Source organism: Rhinolophus ferrumequinum, chromosome X, assembly GCF_004115265.2.
Source record: "Rhinolophus ferrumequinum isolate MPI-CBG mRhiFer1 chromosome X, mRhiFer1_v1.p, whole genome shotgun sequence".
Classification (NCBI taxonomy): Eukaryota; Metazoa; Chordata; class Mammalia; order Chiroptera; family Rhinolophidae; genus Rhinolophus; species Rhinolophus ferrumequinum.
In genome coordinates, this window is record NC_046284.1 from 32,462,441 (window position 1) to 32,483,549 (window position 21,109).

At 37.1% G+C, this 21,109-nt stretch overlaps 1 protein-coding gene across 2 annotated transcripts in view; it reads left to right on the forward strand.

Moving 5' to 3' along the window:
• Positions 1-21,109, forward strand: part of TENM1 (teneurin transmembrane protein 1) — a 1,301,460-nt gene that overhangs the window by 1,145,534 nt on the left and 134,817 nt on the right. For both annotated transcript variants that reach the window (XM_033111932.1, XM_033111941.1), the window contains one exon: positions 10,728-10,960. In XM_033111932.1, the coding sequence (XP_032967823.1) occupies positions 10,728-10,960 (233 nt within the window). The remainder of the gene's footprint in view (positions 1-10,727; positions 10,961-21,109) is intronic.

A 21,109-nucleotide genomic window follows, 5' to 3' on the forward strand; every position in this document is an offset into this window, starting at 1 on the left:
TTAACCATCATGAATGAAGTGATCTTTGCTAAGTTGAAGGGCATTGCTCGAATGTAAAACCAACCAGAAGGTGACAGTAAATCTAATACTGAAGTTATAAAAGGAATCTTCACATATTCCAAATTGTGATATGCATTTAGACATGAGGGATTAGAACAAATTTGAGTGTAGTGCAGTGGTTTTTCTTTCTCAGGTATGGCATATTTTCAGAAAGTAGAAATAAACCAATCTCAAAAGAGCTGAAGTGCACTTGGGAAATGGCATGAAATGGCAAGGAATTACATATCAATATAGAAGACCTTCCTGACTGTCAAAAAAATAACATTAATCAGACTTGAATTTGGTTTGTTGGGCAATTCCATTTTCTAAAGGCCAGTGTACAAAGTTTAAGAACAGCCTCGCTGAGCAAAATATGATATGCTGCTCAGTTAGAAGGTAAGAACACTGATTTTTTTGTTTGTTTGTTTTGCCACCTTCAGAACAAGAGTATTCTGAATGTATTTTTTATGCACAGTCACATATGATCTAATCTAATCTTAGTTTGTACACAGGCTTGTTAGTGACACTGGGCAAGCCCTCTATGTATCTGGGTTTCCCCAGCTGAGATTTAAGGAGAATGATAATTCTAACTTCCCTCACAGGCACATTGAGGATATTCAGCAATAAATGAATGTAATACATTCCAAAAAGTGATTTTGTGCAAATAACATATCACTTGGAAAAATAGCCTATGGACTTTTCCTAAACAATACCTGATTAATCTGGCTCAGGTGAAAGTTCCATAAACTGACTACCAAAGTATTGAAGGTTATTTCAAGAAAGGGTTGTGACCCCTTTTTCTTTATTCTAGAAAGATGTAAGGGCACTGGAGAAGTTTTATTCTGAAGGCAAAAATTCAACCAAATATGTAAAAACTTTTACTCAAACCCCTATTTAAACAGTCTTTGCTGTAGAGATGCCTTGTATGATATGCATGCCAACTCAATTCTGGAGTCTGTTGGGGCCCTTTACAGTTTATTTACAGCAGCTGTCATGGTGGTTCCAGGGATGAAGATATCCCTGGAATCTACCAGATTCTCTTATTTGATTAAGGTAAGTAGAAAAAAATCAAGTATTCCAACTGGATCTGATTTTTTTCCAATTAAAACTATAAACTGGGTCTCAAATCAGTATTTGTCAGCCTTTACTATTATTAACATAAATAAATATGCTTAGAGGGTAAATATAATTACAAATACAATCAGGAACATACCAGTCTTTAAGGATACCTTAACTTTCTCATGACCTCTCCCCTCCATTTTGCTTGGCTAAGTGGCCGAGGTCTGGAGTCTTCCATGTCTTAGTTTTATGTCCTTCAGTTCAGTTTAGTTCAGCACTTACTGAACATCGACCCTGTCAGACACTCTGTTGGCACCGAGCATAGAGAAATGAATATGGTTCCCACCTGCAAAAAGCTCACAGTGTAGTCGGAGAGAGAGATATGTGAAAACAATAATGCTTAATGCTCAGCACTCAGTTCTCCATTTCTAATGACATTCTCCAATAAAAGAAACCAGGAGTCCTTGGAGAAATGAGTCATTCTAGTACTGGGATGGGGATTATACAAGATGTAGTTCCAGAAAGTAAGGCAGTACTCCAATGAAAACAACAACAAAACCAGCCCACATTGATTGGGGTATGTCAAAGGGGCAAACAAGCCAGTAGAAAGCTCCCAAGTCTAAAGCTAAAACAATTTGAGAAAAAAAATAAGTAGTATTGGATTTTAATGAAAAATATAAAACAAATATCCATGAGTCCATACTGCTAAAAATAGTTGAATTCTTTTGAAAACAATGGAAAAGAGATAAAGCTCTTGTGTAGAAGAATTCTAAATAATTTATGTAGATACTCCACCCTCAAGGAGGTGGAGTACAACTCCCTACTCATTAAGTGTTACCTTTGTTGAGTAAGTTCCTTCCAGAGTACAGTATGGAATGTGGAAGAGAAAAAGTAATTTTATAGCAGAGAAACCTGACAGACACTACCTCAGCCAGGCAATCAAGGTCAACATCAATAGTGATAAGTCTTGTTGATATTATATATCCTTGATTTGATTTAATGAAAACAGCATTTTACTTCTGTGGTCTTCCTCCCCAAAACCTATAACCCCTGTCTAACTATGAGGGAAAAATCAGACACATTTCAGTAGAGGGTCCTACAAAATAGCCAACCAGTTCTTCTTAAGGCTGTTAAGGTTATCAGAAACAAGGAAATCCTGAGAAACTGTTACAGTCCAGAGGAACCTCAGGAGACATGGAAACTAAATATAATTTAGTATCCTAGATGGAATCCTGGAACAGAAAAAAAGACATTAGGTAAAAACTAAGTAAATCTGAATAAAGTATGGTCTTTGATTAATAATTTTTAAAAATAATGCTAATACAATGTGATAGGTGCTGTTAGGTCACATGTCTCTCCTCTCTGCTCTTTTCTCTCCCTCTCTACTTATCCTGTTATAACTTTTGGGTTTATGACAGTCATACCCTATTTACTGATCTGACTCCCCCACTAGACTGAGTTTCATGAAGAAAGGGGCTGTATTGTGCACACAAGCAGGTCTTCAAGCCATAGCACTGTTCATAGACACATTGTTTGCACTTAGTAAATACTTTTTAAATAAACTAATGAATACAGAAGTGATACCAAGGAAGGAATTCAGGTGAGATATGGTGGGGCCTTTGATTAATGACAGTGGAGATAAAGAGAAGTGGGCAGATTAGAGAAGAGTTTCAGAGGTAGAATTTTTTTTTAATTTATTGGGGTGACAATAGTTAGTAAAATTACATAGATTTCAGGTGAACAATTCTGCACTACATCATCTATAAATCCCACTGTGTGTTCACCACACGGAGTCAGTTCTCCATCCATCACCATATATTTGATCCCCCTTACTTTCATCTACCACTCACCACACCCCTTAACCTCTGGTAACCAATAAACTATTGTCTGTGTCTATGAGTTCTTGTTTCTCATTTGTTTGTCTTGTTCTTTTCTTGTTTTTGGTTTATATACCACATATCAGTGAAATCATATGGTTCTCTGCTTTTTCTGACTGACTTGTTTCGCTTAGCATTATATTCACAAGATCCACCCATGTTGTCACAAACGTTCCTATATAACCTTTTCTTACTGCCAAATAATATTCCATTGTGTACATATACCACAACTGCTTTATACATTCATCTATCGAACGACATTTTGGTTGTTTCCACGTCTTGGCCACAGTAAACAAAGCGGCAATGAACATTGGAGCACACGGGTCATTATGTGTAGATGTTTTCAGATTTTTTGGGTAGATACCCAGGAGAGGGATTACTGGGTCATGTGGTAATTCTATTCGTAATTTTTTAAGGAACCTCCACACTGCCTTCCATAAGGGCTGCACCAGTCTGCATTCCCACCAACAGTGTATGAGGGTTCCTTTTTCTCCACAGCCTCTCCAACACTTCTTACTATTTGTCTTGTTGATGATAGCCATTCTGACTGGGGTGAGGTGATACCTCACTGTTGTTTTTATTTGCATTTCTCTGATGATTAGTGATGTTGACCATTTTTTCATATGTCTATTTGCCATTTGTATGTCCTCTTTGGAGAAATGTCTCTTCAGGTCCTCTGCCCATTTTTCAATTGGGATGTTTGTTTTTTTGTTGTTGAGTTTCAGGAGTTCCTTGTATATTTTGGATATAAGCCCCTTATCGGAGGCACTGTTTGCAAAAAACTTCTCCCATTCAGTTGGTTGCCTCTTTATTTTATTTATGGTTTCTTTTGCTGTGTAGAAGCTTTTCAGTTTCATATAGTCCCATTCGTTTATTTTAGCTTTTACTTCTCTTGCCTTTGGAGTCAAATTCATAAAATGCTCTTTAAACCCAAGGTCCATATGTTTAGTACCTATGTTTTCTTCTATGCAGTTTATTGTGCCAGGCCTTATGCTTAAGTCTTTCATCCATTTTGAATTAATTTTGGTAAATGGTGACAGATAGCAGTCCACTTTCATTGTTTTGCACATGGCTTTCCAATTCTCCCAGCACCATTTATTGAAGAGGCTGTCTTTCCTCCATTGTATGTTTTTAGCTTCCTTGTCAAAAATTATCTGTCCATGTTTATGTGGTTTTATTTATGGGTTCTCAATTCTATTCCATTGGTCTATGTGTCTGTTTTTCAGCCAATACCATGCTGTTTTGATTATTGTGGCCCTGTAGTACAAGCTAAAGTCAGGGAGTGTGATACCTGCAGTATTGTTCTTTTTTCTTAAGATTGCTCTGGCTATTTGGGGTCTTTTGTGGTTCCAGACAAATCTGATGATTTTTTGTTCTACTTCTTTGAAAAATGCCATTGGGATTTTGATGGGGATTGCATTAAATCTGTTTGTCACTTTGGGTAATATAGCCATTTTAACTATGTTGATTCTTCCAATCTATGAGCACGGAATGTCTTTCCATTTCTTTGTGTCTTCTTCAATTTCTTTCAAAAATGTCTTATAGTTTTCAGCATATAGGTCCTTCACATCCTTGGTTAAGTTTGTTCCTAGGTATTTTATTCTTTTTGCTGCAATTGCAAAAGGAATTGTTTATTGTATTTCTTTTTCTGAGATTTCATTGTTAGTATATAGGAATGCAATGGACTTTTGTACGTTGATTTTGTAGCCAGCAACTTTAGTGTATTCGTTGATTGTTTCTAATAGCTTTTTGATAGAATCTTTAGGGTTTTCTATATATAGCATCATGTTATCTGCAAAGAGTGATAATTTAACTTCTTCATTCCCAATGTGGATGCCTTTTATTTCTTTCTCTTGCCTGATTGCTCGGGCAAGGACTTCCCACACTATGTTGAAAAGCAGGAGAGCCCTGTCGTGTTCCTGAACCTAGAGCAAAGGGCTTCAGTTTTTCACAATTAATTAAGAGATTAGCTGAGGGCTTGTCATATATGGCCTTCATTATGTTAAGGTATTTTCCTTCTATACCTATTTTATTAAGTGTTTTAATCATAAATGGATGTTGTATCTTGTCAAATGCTTTTTCTGCATCAATTGATATAATCATATGATTTTTGTCATTTATTTTGTTTATGTGATGTATCACATTGATGGATTTCCGGATGTTGAACCATCCTTTTGCCCCGGGGAGGAACCCCACTTGGTCGTGATGAATGACCCTTTTAATGCATTGTTGTATTCGATTTGCTAGAATTTTTAGGATTTTTGCATCTGTATTCATCAGAGATATTGGTCTGTAGTTTTCTTTTTGTGTGTTGTCCTTACCAGGTTTAGTTATCAGGGTAATGTTGGCCTCATAAAATGAGTTAGGGAGTACTGTCTCTTCTTCAATTTTTTGGAAGAGTTTGAGCAGGATTGGTATTAGATCCTTTTTGAAGGTTTGGTAGAATTTACTAGTGAAGCCATCTGGTCCCAGACTTTTGCTTTTGGGAAGGTTTTGGATGACTGATTCAATTTCGTTACTGGTGATCAGTCTGTTTAGATTTTCCAGTTCTTCATGGTTCAGCCTTGGAAGGCTATATGTTTCTAAGAACCTGTCCATTTCTTGTAGGTTATTGAATTTGGTGGCATATACTCCTTTATAGTATATTCGGATGATCCTTTGTATTTCTGTGGTGTCCGTGATAACTTCCCCTTTTTCATTTCTGATTTTGTTAATTAATGTCTTCTCTTTTTATATTAGTGAGTCTAGCCAACAATATGTCAATTTTGTTAATCTTTTCAAGGAACCAACTCTTTGTCACATTAATCATTTCTATTGTCTTTTTTTGTCTATTTCATTTTGTTCTGCTCTGATTTTTGTTATTACCTTTCTTCTGCTGACCTTGGGTTTCACTTGTTCATCTTTTTCCAGTTCTTTAAGGTGTAACATGAGGTTATTTATTTGGGATTTTTCTTGTTTCTTGAGATAGGCCTGTAATGATATAAATTTCCCTCTTAAAACTGCTTTCGCTGCATCCCAAAACTTTGGTACGATGTATTTTCATTGTCATTTGTTTCTATGTATCTTTTGATCTCTCCTCTAATTTCTTCTTTGACCCAGTCGTTCTTTAAAAGTATGTTGTTTAATCTCCATGTATTTGTGTTTTGTCCTGCTTTCTTTTTGCAGTTGATATCCAATTTCAAAGCCTTGTGATCAGACAATATGCTTGGTAAGATTTCAATCTTCTTAAATTTGCTGAGGCTGATTTTATGTCCCAATATATGGTCTATCCTTGAGAATGTTCCATGTACACTAAAAAAGAATGTATAGTCTGATGTTTTAGGATGAAGTGCTCTATATATGTCAATTATGTCCATTTCATCTAATGTGTCATTTAGGGCTGCTATTTCATTATTTATTTTCTGTTTGGATTATCTATCCGTACCTGTCAGTGATGTATTTAGGTCCCCTATTATAACTGTGTTTTGGTCAATTTCTCCCTTAGTGCTGTTAGTAGTTGCTTGGTATATTTCGGTGCTCCCTGATTGGGGGCATAAATATTGATGACTGTTATGTTTTCTTGTTGCATAGTCCCCTTTACCATTATGATATGTCCACCTTTGTCTCTTGTTATCTTTTTCACCCTGATGTCTGTTTCATCTGATATCATTATGTCTACACCTGATTTTCTCTTGGTACCATTTGCTTGGAGTGTCAATTTCCACCCTTTCACTTTGAGTCTATGCTTGTCCTTGTAGCTGAGATGTGTCTCCTGGAGACAGCATATGGTTGGGTTTAGTTTTTTGATCCAATCTGCTACTCTGTGCATTTTTATTGGTGAGTTCAGCCCATTTACATTTAAGGTGATTATTGATATGTGAGGATTTCTTGTCATTCTCTTTTTAGTTTTCTGGTAAGGCTGTGTCTCCATTGTTTCTTTCCCTGTTTGTTGTTGTCTATTATTTCTGTGTGGTGGCATTCTATAATGTTTCCCTCTGTTTCTTCTTTTAATACAGTATGTATTTCAGTTCTGAATTTTTCTTGAGTGGTTACACTTAAGTTTAAGTAAAAGAAAGTTTGATATTTAGTGTATTCCATTTTCTTTAGCACACTTAGTTTCTCCATTCCTATATTCCTTTTCAGGGCTTTCCTCTCCCCCTTTTTATGTTTTGGTTGCCACAAATTGTCCCTGTTGATGGTGGTCGAATATCCTCCTTTAGTGTTTCTTGTAGTGCAGGTCGTGTATTAGAAAATTCCCTCAGCTTCTGTATGTCTCGAAAGGTCTTTATTCCTCCTTCATATCTAAAGGATATCTTTGCTTGATACATTATTCTTGGCTCATAATTTCTCTCTTTCAATTGTTTGAATATTTGGTTCCACTCCCTCCTGGCTTGTAGAGTTTCTGCTGAAAAATCTGATGATAATCTAATGGGCTTTCCTTGTAGGTTACCATCTCCTTTTCCTTGGCTTCCTTGAGGATTCTTTCTTTGTCGTTGATTTGAGACAGCTTCAATACAATGTGCCTTGGAGAAGGCCTGTTGGGATTCAGGTAATTAGGTGTTCTATTTGCTTCTTGGATTCGAGGATCCAGTTCTGTCCACAAGTTTGGGAAGTTCTCATCGACAATTTGTTTGAATATATTCTCTGTTCCCTTCTCTCTTTCTTCTCCTTCTGATATGCCCATTATTCTTATATTGCTCTTTCTGATGGAGTCAGAAAGTTCTTGTAGAGTTCTTTCATTTCTTTTAAGTCTCAAGTCTCTTTCTTCTTCCATCTGTGTAATTTCCATGTTTCTATCTTCAATGTCACTGATTCTTTCCTCCATCTCGTCAACTCTACTACCTAAGCTGATTATTTCATTCTTAATTTCTTCTATTGAGTTCTTAATCTCCAGAAATTCTATTTGGCTCTTTTTTAAAATTTCAATCTCTTTCGTAAAATGCTCATGTTGTTCTGTGATTGCGTTTCTGAGTTCATTAAACTGCCTTTCTGTGTTTTCTTGCATCTCGTTGAGTTTTTTCAGAACAAAAATCTTGAATTCTCTGTCATTTAAGTCACATATTTCCGTATCTTTAAGTTCCTTTTCTGGAGACTTTTCACTTTCTTTCTGAGCTGTCTTGTTGCCTTGGTTATTCATGGGAATTACTGATTTATTATTTCTCTTCCTAGACATCTACAGGAGTGGCCTCTGCAACCGGTTGATAGGAAGAGGTCTTTCTCTTTTTTTCCAGTACTTGTTTGTAGAATGTTTTATTTTCTCTCCAACTGCAGCCTTTTATCTCTTCATATGGTAGTGCTATGTTTTCTCTGCAGTATTCTACCTTCTCACACAATTGGGGGATTCCCTGGGAGACGGGCTTCTCCTCTGTTAAGAGTTTGCTTGGGTCACATGGCGCAGTGTCCGTGTGGGTATGCGGAGAGCTTTTGTAGTTCCAAAGCTCTTCCTGCACCAGATTCAGAGCCTGTATGTTTCAACAGCTTTGTTTATTCCTGCAGGGATCCGCCCAGATAGGTGGGTCCAGGGGCGGGATGAGTTGTGAGAGGTGGTCCAGAGCAATGGTGGTGACCACCACCACAGCCTGTCCCGCCTCCACAGCTCCCTCCCCTCTGCCGGAACCAGCTGGTCCTTGAATCCGTGTCTGCCGTCCACAGTTCTCAGAACAGCAAATATTCTGCTCCTTTGATCTGACACTGCTACTGTTCCACTTCTAGCACCGGGCAGGTGGGGACAGGGTGAGCTCGCGGAGGGTGAGGAGGGGACAGCTAGTCTCAGTCCCTATGGCTTCCATTCTCTGCTCGGCAGTGAGGACCCAAACCACCGTTTTCAGCCTTCTTCCCTCAGTCTTTTCTCCGAGGTCTCTGCCGTGAGCGTTGGGTTCACCCGTGTTATATGCTGCCCCCTCAGCCCTGTGGGCCATAAGCGGAGCCCTAGCAGTCTAAGTTCTTCCCTCTTCCGCAGCTGCGGTAGTTCCAGGATGCAGCGAGATGGGAGCACTGAGCTAGGTCCGCGTCCTGCGCTCCCCCGCGGGGCTCCATCTCCGCACTTTTCCCTCCCTCCTCCCCCGCTCGCGCGATTCGCCCACCTTTCTTTGAATTCAGTAGTGGGCCTCTTTGTCTTGCCTGTCTGCTGTGCAGGGAGTCCTTTGTGGAGTTATTGTTGTTCGATTAGTTGTAAATTCCAGGGGATCTTACAGAGGCTCACCTCATGCAGCCATTTTTGATTCTTCAGAGGTAGAATTTTTAATAAAACCAACATGATGTTTTACTGCATGTGGGGAATGATGGAAAGAAGGAGGAGTAAATGGTTTCTGATTTGACAACTGGATGTGAGGCAGAGTTCTGGACAGTGAGCACATTGGAAATAAAAAACAAGGTAGCTCTCCAAGCTCTCATGGTTTATTGGGGGACACAGATATATAAAAGAAATTAATATGATATGTAATCTCCAGAATAGAGGTGAGCATAGTACAAATAACCCAGACTGGAGATTTAGGGAAGACTTCCTTCTTGAGAGGATGACTGAGTAAAACCTTAAAAGACATGAGAATGTATTAAGTTCAGAAAGGCTTGTTTACGACACCAAGGAACGTTGAAAACATCTTAAGATTTTTTAAAGATGGGAGCCAAATGATCAGAATAACTCTAAAGGCAGTATAGCTTTCAGATTTCAAAAACACCTTCTATGGACAAGACTATAGAAAAATATGCCAGGCCAGAGATGATGAGATTTAGAACTAATGTAATGGCTGGAGGAATAGAAGAGAATGGTTCTGAAAGCTAGATTATGGATACAATGGCATGTGATGAGAAAAGGAGGGAGTAAGGGTTAAACTTCTTGGTTTGGGGCTTGGATAATGTCAGTAGTATATGAGCTTTAAGTTCAAGCAAAATATCCCCAAACCAAAGTTACTGCAGCCATCGAAAAATTAAATTAAGAAGAATCAAAATTAATGAAAGAGTTCAGCCATGTATGCAGACAAAAATAGCACAAGAGATCCCATGTCAATATCTAATTGAAGTGTTTCAAGAATATCAAAACCCAATTAAGGTAACTTTAGTGTCACCTTTAGGAAGTATGGCTGATTGTGATTATAATGAAAAAAGATCAAATATAGTCAGTTCTGTTGTGTCCTAAAAGGAGGGAAAAAATGAATTAGAAGGAAAAAAATGGAATTAAAAAATGTAGTCAGTTAAAAAATGGCAGCTTAAAGAAGGAAAGTTTGACAATGTATCTCCAGCACACCCCTCCCTAAGTAGCACTCCTCTACCTTTGTTCACGCCTTTCAATTTACAACAGGAAGCTGGGAAATGATAGTATCTGCAAGTGAGTCAGGAAGTCTGGAAGAGAGGAAGTAGGTTTATGAGGGATGCGGAAGACAAGAATAGAGAATAAGTTAATATTTGGGATTTGTTTAGTTTGAGGTGACTGTGAGACATCCAGGCAGTCATCTAGTAGGTAATTGGAGAACTGGGTATGAAAGCTATGTATGAGAAAAGTGATCTCCTGTGATTTACTCTCTTCTACTTTTTCTTCTACCGATAAATAGATGGTATTGAAATAGCATTACAGGTTAGCAGTACACATTGAATGTTTTTCTATACGCAGACCCATTACTAGAAAAACAAAGAAGTATTCATCTGCTCAGTACATAAGAAGTAAGATACATGAATTTGTTCATCTGTTAAGAGAATTTTCCATTTGTAACAAAAGGCAGACCCCAAGGTGCATGCTGAACAAATTGTTTTGCATAACTTTTCTTTTCTCTTCCTTAGCACAAGTCCTGCTCACAAATACTATCTGGCTGTGGACCCTATGTCTGAATCACTTTATCTATCAGACACCAATACTCGAAAAGTCTACAAGTTGAAATCTCTTGTTGAAATAAAAGATCTGTCCAAGAATTTTGAAGTGGTGGCGGGAACAGGTGATCAGTGCCTTCCCTTTGACCAGAGTCACTGTGGAGATGGCGGGAGAGCATCTGAAGCTTCACTGAACAGCCCTCGAGGTAAAAAAGAAAATTCCTTTGGTCATCTAAAGATTTCATTTGACTTCTCAAAAATCTTAAGACTGATGCCATACTGTAGTCCATCTATCTTACTATGCCTCTCACAGACCTCATCTCTGAAGTCTATCTCAGAAGATAGGTATAGTCAGGACAAATTTTAATCCAATATGCATTAGTATAGTCATAACTTATTAAAACATTGAAATGCTACTTTTCTGGTTGATAATTTATTATTGCCCAGATCCCTCTGAGTGTCTCCCTGACACCCCATCCTCTCCCCAAAGACTATTTTCTGGAAACTTCTAACAGTCCAACAACCAAAGGGTTAATTCCTGGCCCAGCAAAAACCTCAAGGCTGTAGGCTACTTCTACCACTGTTAACATTTAAATATGTTTAATATATTGAATATCTCACAGATTCTAAACATTCCTGGCTTTTGCTTAACAACCAACCTTTAATAAACCTTTCCTCTATTAATTTATCTAAATCATTCTTGAATCTATTTATAGGTTCAATTTATATCAACCCTAAAATAACAAATTCCCTTTTTTTCCCTTGTATGGGAACTTGGCCATACTTTTCTTTGTCCTAAATTTACTTCTCAATCTTCAAGGGCCAACCCTCGAGTCTCAATTCTGTTGCCAGGGATTTGTGAATAAATCTGTGTTATCCCAATCAGCTTCATGATTTTATAAACTTGAATCATATTCCAATCTTAGGCCATCAGCTGATGGATAGTCAACTTTTAAGTCTGTCATCATGTATCATCCACTCTGTCTCCTTAATCATTCTTCTGTATTCCTTCTCCAAGATTGTGTGTGTGTGTGTGTGTGTGTGTGTGTGTGTGTACGCAAGCTTTTATTTAAGTAGGTTTTACTGAAGTATTCATTTTAATGGGTTTTAAGAAGCCTATGTGGTCTTTTTAAAACTGTTACACAAATAAAATACATTTGTTGCAGAAAAATTAAAGAGGAGAATGCGAAAATGTTTTTAATTAAAGTCACCTATAATCCTACTACATAGAAAACCACTGTTAACATTTTAATGTATATATGTCTAGACATTTTTCTATGCATATCATATATTTTATTCTCTACAAAGGGAATCATATTATAGAATGCTTTTCTATAATCTGCTTTTCACAATTTATTATGAACATCTTTCCATGCCAAAAAAAAATTTTTTGAGGGGTCAATGTGTTTAATTCGTTAGATGGTCAGTTATTATTTCGAATATTAAGAGGTTACTCTTTAACCATTTGACATTTGCCATATGGGGATTAAATTTCAACTACAATCAGAGTTTAAAGCTTTCCCTTTCTTCAAGGCCATATTCAATTCCTATGTCTTTCATAAAGTCCTTCTGGTTAACCCCACCCATTAAGTCTGAATTTCTTTAACAGTGTCTACATTACCCAATTAGCACTCGGTTATATTTTGCCTTCTTTTACTTTCCAGTTCTTTCATGAATAGGAGTTGTTGTTGTTGCTGTTTTTGTTATTACTGAAGTAAGGTGCTTGAGGTGAGAAACTATATCTAATATTTCTTTTGAATCTTCCCCACCTCCCCAGCAATATCTTGCACATTGTGGGATCCACTACACATATTTATTGTGTAATTGATCAATTAGGTAACTCTTGCTTAAAGAGGATGATCTTTTTTCTCTAAGGGAACTTAAGTCCCCCAAGTTTCATGGTAGTGTTTTGAAATGTTTCTTTCTCCTCTTGTGCCAACTCTCATTTCTCACACATAGTAGGTCTGCAATAAATATTCAATAAGCAAGTGCATAACTCAGGTGCAACATGTAATCGGCTCATCTTTCAAGGAAATACATCAGACTGGGTCCCACCTTTTACACTGGTTTAGAACTCTTGCAGGCATTTTTAAGGATTTCTGCATAAGACATAGGGAAGAAACAAACTTGTATTGTGCTGAAATTGACATCCTCTGGAGTTGATGCTAGTATGAAAACCACTCATCTCACCTACCACATTCAACCTGCCATATAAAGGATGAATATATCAGCTTTTCCAAATAAAGCAAGTAATTGCAGCTTTTTCCTTTTTTGGAAAGCACCAGTGATAGAGTCCTGATGAAGAGGATTTACATGAACTCTTAAAGCATCAGTAATGAGAGTGCCAAAATTTACGTATCTATTAAAGTTAATATTAAACTAAGTTTTTCTCATTATAACTAGTAGTGCATTTTCCTTTGGCTTGATTTACTCATCTTTCTATCCAAGAGTGACCTTTACAATAATCTGGTACTCTTTTGTCATCCTAATGCGGTCAGGACCTTCAGAACATCTGGCCCAGGCTTCAGACAGCTGAATGTCTAATACATTTAAGACGGTTTTCACATAATATTCTGAGCTGATGTTGGCAACATCTGCTTTGATCCAGTGAGTGAATAAGGATGTTTAAAGGAGGGGAATGTGTGGCTCACACTAAGTATCCACCACATTTCCTTTAACCATGTTAACAGTACTTGAAGACCCTGTGAGTGATCTTCAGAAATCACTTAGCAGAACCTATGTCAAGACGTCAGTTGCTCTTAAAAATGCTGATCAGAATACTTAGGTGCCTAGCCAGGGCATCTATCTCCATGCCGAATATAGACAGCAATCACCGTTGGCAGTGAATCAGAAGTAAGATTCTCATTATATGGAATGCTGCAGGGCAATTCCATAGACGTAAGTAAAAGGAAAAATCATAGAAGTAGTCATTAAAGCACAGAGTGCAAATTGAGAGTATTGCTAATTGCTAATAATGTTTTTGAGGTTCTCCTGCAGGTTCTTTATCTCTCAAGAAAGCTCAATTTGTTTGTTTTTTTGCTTTACAACTACTATATACATCAGTTCCTTCCTTCTTCCACCTTAGAAGACAGCAAATATTTAATGGATTTCTTTAAGTTGAGGTTTGATTTTTTTTTCTCCCCACCTAGCAGCTAATAAAGAAAAACTGAAAAGCTGTAGATCAGTAGTAAATGGAAATGTATATCTATGGAGTACCATTTCTAAGTTAGGAAAGAGAACTGGCACTAAGACTTTAACAAGCAACATATTGCAATAACAGGCAGGCTCTCCAACATGTCCTTAATTATGCAAGGTAAGTCAAATAAATATTAATTTGCAGGACAGCTAATTTGTTTTCTGAACCAATTCTAAAAATAAGATGAAATAAAATTTGCTTTTGATATCATTCATCCTAAAGTTGGAATAAATTATCAGATGGGATTAAGAACCAGTCATCAAAAGGTAAAAATTCAGAAACCATTTTATTTTATTTTGTTTTTGTTTTATTTATTTATTTATTTATTTATTTTGAGAAAAGGCAGTAAATTGGGTTAAGAAGCCTAGACTTTCTTGTTCAATCCATGTAATGCCAGTGTTTCTTTGAATTACCTTGTTTAAGTCACTATACCTTACTGTGGTTTCTTTTCCTGAACACTAAAATAGATTTAATGATGCCATTGACTAGTTTTGTTACATTGGGCTAGTCATTTAAACATTAGGTCTTGAGATTCCTCAGTTGCAAACTGAAGGGTTGGGATTATCTCCCTCTCAGTATTAATATATTAAAATGACCATAGCTATAACTTACTGAGTGTCTACTCTGCCATATACTGTGCTAGATATTTTATACCAGAATTCAAACCAAGTCTGCCTGACTCCAAAACTTATGATGCAAAAAAAGGGGTGGGGTGGCTCGGTGGCTTCCACTACACTACACTGCCTGCCCTTCCTTCTAAAATCAATTATCTCTGTTGACTTCTCCAGGAGGGTAGGAAATGTTTGGAAAATGCTTTTCAATCTAGTGACATGTATTCAAGGGAAACAAAACATTTTTACTTGCAAGATAAATGACTTTTAGTCTAATTTTCTTTTTCTATTAAAATAATTCCTCTGATTTTTCTGAAATGGTAGTGTTCCCATAGTGCACAGCATAGTATTTACATAGTCTGTAAATGTAATCATTCAAATAAATCTATAGGAAAGCTTGTCACATCTCTTTGGAAGATTCTGCAATTAGGAACTTCAGCAACTTTTTCTTAAGGGATGGAGGGAAGAAACCTTAACTTTATTAATTTTTTGGACTGAAACTGGTAACTACAAATTTTGTTTAAAGGAAAAATGAAAGTGTCCCTGAATAGAACTTCATGTAAGATAGCCCCCAGGTATTTCTCTGGGAAGAATTTTTTTCTGATCTAGATTTACACACTTTGATTTGAATCCCAATAAAGGGAAACATTTTCCATTTTACTCATCAAAACTTCAATGTAATGGGGCAAGAAAAAAAGTTTAGCAAAGAGCTTGATAGTGTGCTAATCCCTGGCATTGTATGTGAGTTTGGATTGACTTTGAAAGATGCTTTTAAAACATGTATGGATGATGTAGTTGAAACTTAGGTTCCATTTATTATTTTTATTGCAACTTTCTTTAATTCTACAGAGAACTCAAACTAATGAGTCATGTAATGGATGACCAAGTACTTAAGCAGAATGTGAAATGGTACTAGGTGGGGATATAAAATAAAATTTGTGACAAACTGAATACATTTATTTTTTTAAGTAGATACAAAGGGTGAAGGAGTGACTGGACAGGATGAAATTAATCAATGAGTTAATTTGGTTCCCTTAGACCTCACCAAGGATTATATTTCTATTTTCATGTGCATCTATAAGCAAACTGACCTCAGAACTTTAGCGGGGTTTAGGCAATATCCAGACGAGTGCAAACAGCCCCTGAGACGTTCCCTAGGAGGAAAATGATCCTTAAATCTTGAAGCTTCCAAAAGTGTCTTTAGGTATTCCTGATCCTAATCATACAGAAGTTACTTTGACTTTATTGGCAATTAAGGTAGCTGGGTATGATAAAGTCAAGACAAAAACCATCTGTTTTGTCTCTACCTAGATCTATGTGAGATGCATCCTGAGACTCTACTGATTCCCCTGGCATCCACACACTATACTGAAAGGCTAAATTTGGGGTTATTGGAAAGATGCTAAAACTCTAATCAGTGACATCTTGTTGATGTCACTGGTGTCTATGAGGCAGAGCATACAGTATGCAAACAGGTATGAAAGTATTCTTTTAGTTCTCCTATACAATGGGGAGCAGTAAGTTTTTCCCTAAATTCCCTTATTACATGATCCATTATTGTGACATAACCATTTTGATTGACACTAAAGCCAGCCCTCAGCAAAATTACAGGCAAGCCACAGCATTAGTAAAATGAATGCTATAATTAGGAAACTACAAATAAATCAGTATTGTTAAGGTAAAAATATTTGAGTGTAAAAGGAGCAGGATTAGGAAGTTTGGATTTTATGTTATAGGCAAAGAATTTGAAGCAGGAAAGTGATATCATCCAAGTATACATTTTTGGTAGATTATTTTGGTGATGGTACAAAATGCACTGGAGTGCGGCTGGGGCAAAGAAATCATAGGGAGTACTGATATGTATAGTGTGGCAATAGAAGGGCATTTAATGAAAAAGACAAAGAAGAAACCTCCAGGGGAAAAAAAAGTGAACAAAGAGAGTTTGGCATCCAGGAAGCCAAGGTAATAGTTTGTTTCAGAAGGTGTGGAAAACAGTTCAAATATAACACATTTGCAGCCATTGGATTAAGCTATAAGGCACTCATTTGTGACACTGCCATTGGTGTTTTAATGGTGATAGAGGTAAAAGCCAGATTTCAGTCGTTTGATGAGTCAATGAGAGGTGAAAACATAAATACCACTAGTAAAGATCACTCTAACAAGGAGCTTGGTTATAAAACTAATAAGTAGTGAATGGACAAGACACTCAAAGGAGGCTTTTTCTATAGGAGAGATGTATCAATGGTTGTAGGTACATAGAAAGATGCAGAAGACTGGGACTAAATAATGAAACAAGGTCTAGAAGGAAATGGGAATGGAATAGGCCTTCAACGGGAGGGGAGACTGAAGAGACCATCTTAAGAAAATGTGTAGGTGAATGGACAAAGGTAAGTTTGTATGTAGAAGGAGCTAGAAGGTTGATGGTACATCATTCTTATAGCCTCAATGTTCTCAGAGAAGTTAATCTATTTTGCTAAAAATGAGGATATAAGGTTAGGCCTTAAGGTATGTGAGAAATGTTTGGAAGAACCACTTAGTGAAATAGGTTTTCTGGCTAAGATCAACATTCCACCACCCGTGGCCAAATTCCCAGTTAAACTTCAAGGCATTTCCTGTGAGAAATTTTCTCCCACATACTTAACATCTTAGAATCAGGGGCATCTTGAGAAAAATATGTTTGACAAAACCTTAAAATTCAGGCAAAATATTGGTCCTGTATTGCCTAATGAACCTGTGCTTTTTCTACTTCTGGAGATTTCTTTCCTAAACTATTTTATTGGTCTCTCAGTTTATAGTAGCTACACCAGAGGACTTAGTGCCTATTAGACAACCAGAATGAGAGCTTAACTTGTTATTCACAGTTGGCCTAATACATCTGCTTATGATAGTCAAAAGATTTTGAGCTTTTATTATATCAGCATCTGGAACTCGAGAACTTTTCTGTCTTTTCTGTTACAATCCTAAAGCCATAACGCCATAAGCTGTTGGTGGGACAAGTCAGACAAAAAGAAAGAACTTATATCTAGCCTTGGCTAATTGCTCCAGGAAACATCCACGGGTAATACAGATAAACCACTATTAACTTCATTTAAGTTTTATAAAGCTACAAAAGTATCATTAAGTGACTTCTTTGTTCTGCATTTATTTTAATTTTCATGTATGCATAAGATTCTAGCAAACACAGAGATAATATTTTAGAGGCCAAATACCTTGAGAGATTATTTCCCAGGATCTGGAGTCAAACAGAACTGTGTACAAATCCCAGATCCACCATTCATTAAATGTGTGACTTTGGGTAAGTCACCTAACTTCCCTGAGCTATAGCTTTCACATCTGTGATGTTAGAATACTAGTAGTTGTGCCTACACAACAGAGTGTTTGGTAAGGCATGTAAATTGCCTAGTGCAGTGCCCAGCGTAGTGTGTACACAGTAATGTTACCTGCCATTATTGTCAGATTTGCTGTTTTGTTGCTAATAATAATGCTGCTTATAATAGTGACCCAAGCATGGGATAAGTTACTTTGGAAGCAGGCAAGTTCTATGTCTTTGTAAGTCAATCTGAGACTTGATCATTTCTAGCGAGGAACGGTGCCACAAAAGAAGAAAGAGTCAAGGTAGGGTGGCATTCAGGTATTGTACTTGGTTTGACTAGTTGATCCCTCCCAACCTTGAGATGCAGTATTTCTAGCACTGGTTCCTTAGACGTGTCATATTTTGAGGAAAACTTCCCCCAAGGCCCACCTAACCAAAATAATTCCCTTGGCAGCCTACCATTTCACCATTAAATTCATTCCCTAAGTGTTTTCTTCAGATGTGAACTTCAGTGTTTAGTGCAGGATATTGCCTGGGAGAGCAACACATTAATTCCTCATTAAAACAGTTTATAGGGTCTTGAGGCATGGAGCACAGGCTGGATGTGTTTGGACAGATAAGAGATCACCCAAGGGGACAAGCCAAGGTGGGAGCTACTCCAGGTGCTCAGTGTCTGACAGCATGGTGGCAAAGTGGGAAGAGATGGGGGAATAACAGTGATATACTTCTCCTCTGCACTATTGTCTAGAATGAAACTTACACCCCTACATGGCAAGACAGTGTGGAATTATGATTCCTCCTCTTTTTATTTAAGATCCCCAGCCAAAATAGCTTTGCTTCCTTACCACAGCACATATGTAATATCTTTCTTGTCTGTCCACTTAAGACTCACCTCAGCTGACAATAAGAAGAATCCCCTCCTCACCAAACAAAAATGACAGAGATCACACACTAACAGACTGCAAATCAGTTAAGTCATATTTTGAGTGGTGTATTATGGTAACCTATAAATAAGTAATTGCATAAAATTGCTTTAGTAGTTTCTAGATGGCAGCTTTAATTAAAAGCACCAAAGACATTTAAAAGTTTGGAAATGGATGGCATGTAATTTGCCCTTTTACCAACCATAAAATGGTAATTAAGAAATTTGATTCACTTCTTCCTATTAAAAGTTTTATGAGAATAGCAAGTTCCTTCTAAATACAATTTTCTCTTCAGCAGTACTATAAGTCAAGGAACACACACAGAAGACTGAACATTTGCTTTATCAGTCTTCTCCAGTAGGGTAAGATGCTTTACTGTACAAATTCTTCAGAAGTTAATTAGAAAATTTCTTTCAATACAAACTGTTTGTTTTTAAGGTTCTAAAACATGAAAGTGTATTAGAGCTAAACCTTTGATCATGGCCCCATATTGCCCCACCATCAGTACAAGATGACTCAGTAATTTCAAGTTTACAAAACGCAGGGAGCTGACTATAAAATCAAAGAAATGAGAAAGTCGTTTCATGGTGAGTCTAGCATGGTGTGCTGATTCTTGAAGGAATATGAAATCTACAGTGTGTTGACTTCCCAGAAAATTCAAAACATTCATTCCACAACAGAAGAGTCATCAGAACGTGTTTTCATCTTCATCGGTCTTCCAGCAGCAATAGTGGTTGAATCAGCAGCTGTAGAGTGTAAAACTTATACAACATGCCGCAAACCTAGATGTCTTTGGAAATCCATGATTTTAACATCATCACAGGTTAAAACACAGCTGGAAGTGGACCCAGGGAGCCCATTTTTATCTTATAATTGATCAATTGATTGCATTTTTTTGGCTTCTTCAGACCAAGGATTATAGATAGCACTACACAGGGCATTTAGATCAGCGTTTTGAAGGCACTGATGACTTAAATTAACTTAAACACATAAGACGGACAACTGCTAGGTTTTTTTCTTCTTTAAGTCAAGCAGATTCACTGGTAAAGTTGGGAATGTTTGAAATGTCTCTTCTTTATTCATTCTTTCAGTAACTACCCTGGCTTACTCTGAGCCCCTTCTTCCATCCCTCAGTCTGTCTTCCCTAGCCAAAAATCCAGCCTTTCCTCTTCCCTCTCCCTAATCAGAACTGGGTGGGCATGCAGTGGCATACTAAAGGTGGGATGAGATAGTGGGAGGAATACTTTATTGCTGACACTGTTTAGAATTTCCAGTGAATGGCAACAGTAAACATAGACATGCTATTCATCAGTTTTATTATTGTTTTCAGTATTTCTACTAAAAATGAGCTCCCCTTACTGTCTGCACCCAGGAAAGACCCCTATCACTGCCCCCAAACCTTGGCATACCTCTGCAGGTATAAGGAAAATACTCACAAAATAATATTAAGTGGAAAGTTCAGGATACAAAACTGTAAGTACTATAAGGGTATAGGGGTGGTGTATACATACAGAGAAAAAAGTTTGAGAAGAAGTTTATCTAAACTTCTATGCTAGCAATGGTAATTGCTATATAAGGAATTATCAATGATTTATTTTCTTCTCTTTAATTTGCTGAGCATTTATTATTTGTATGATTTAACAAAAGACAAAATATGGTATTTTGAAATATGTGCAGGCACACACACAGTCTGTCCTGTCCTATGGCCAATCTCCGAGGATCTGGTCTCTTTGCTTTAATAAATGACAACTCTCCAAAAGAAGTGTCATAGTACTGACGATTGACAATATGTTACGCTCATCTGAGCATGTTACTGGAGACTTGCTGAAGAGGCAGTACTATAAGTCAAGGAACAAACCTAAATGGAAGACCTTGAAGAAGGCATCCTGGCAGTCTAGTAGTAAAAGACACTTTAATTACATTTATTATTTTTAAGAAAGAGAAATATAAAGAATACAAACTAAAATGGCCAATAATCTCACTATCTAGATAAACCCCACTGATATTGAAACATAAAAATGTAAAAGTAATATATTTATATCTAAGGTTTCAAAATACAAACTCTGTAAAAAGGTACAGAAAGAAAATTCCAGGCTTCTTCATCACAAACAGGCACACTACAGGCCCTCTCTTTGAAGGCAACAATTCTTTTGTGATTCCTTTAGCAGTAATCAAAATTACCAAATTGTCTTCCCAAAAGATGGAACACATTCACACCAATGGTGTGTAAGACTGCCCATTACCTCAGCAGCTCTGAGTATCATTAAACCTTTTAATATATACCCATCTGATCAGTGGGGAATGGTATCTTA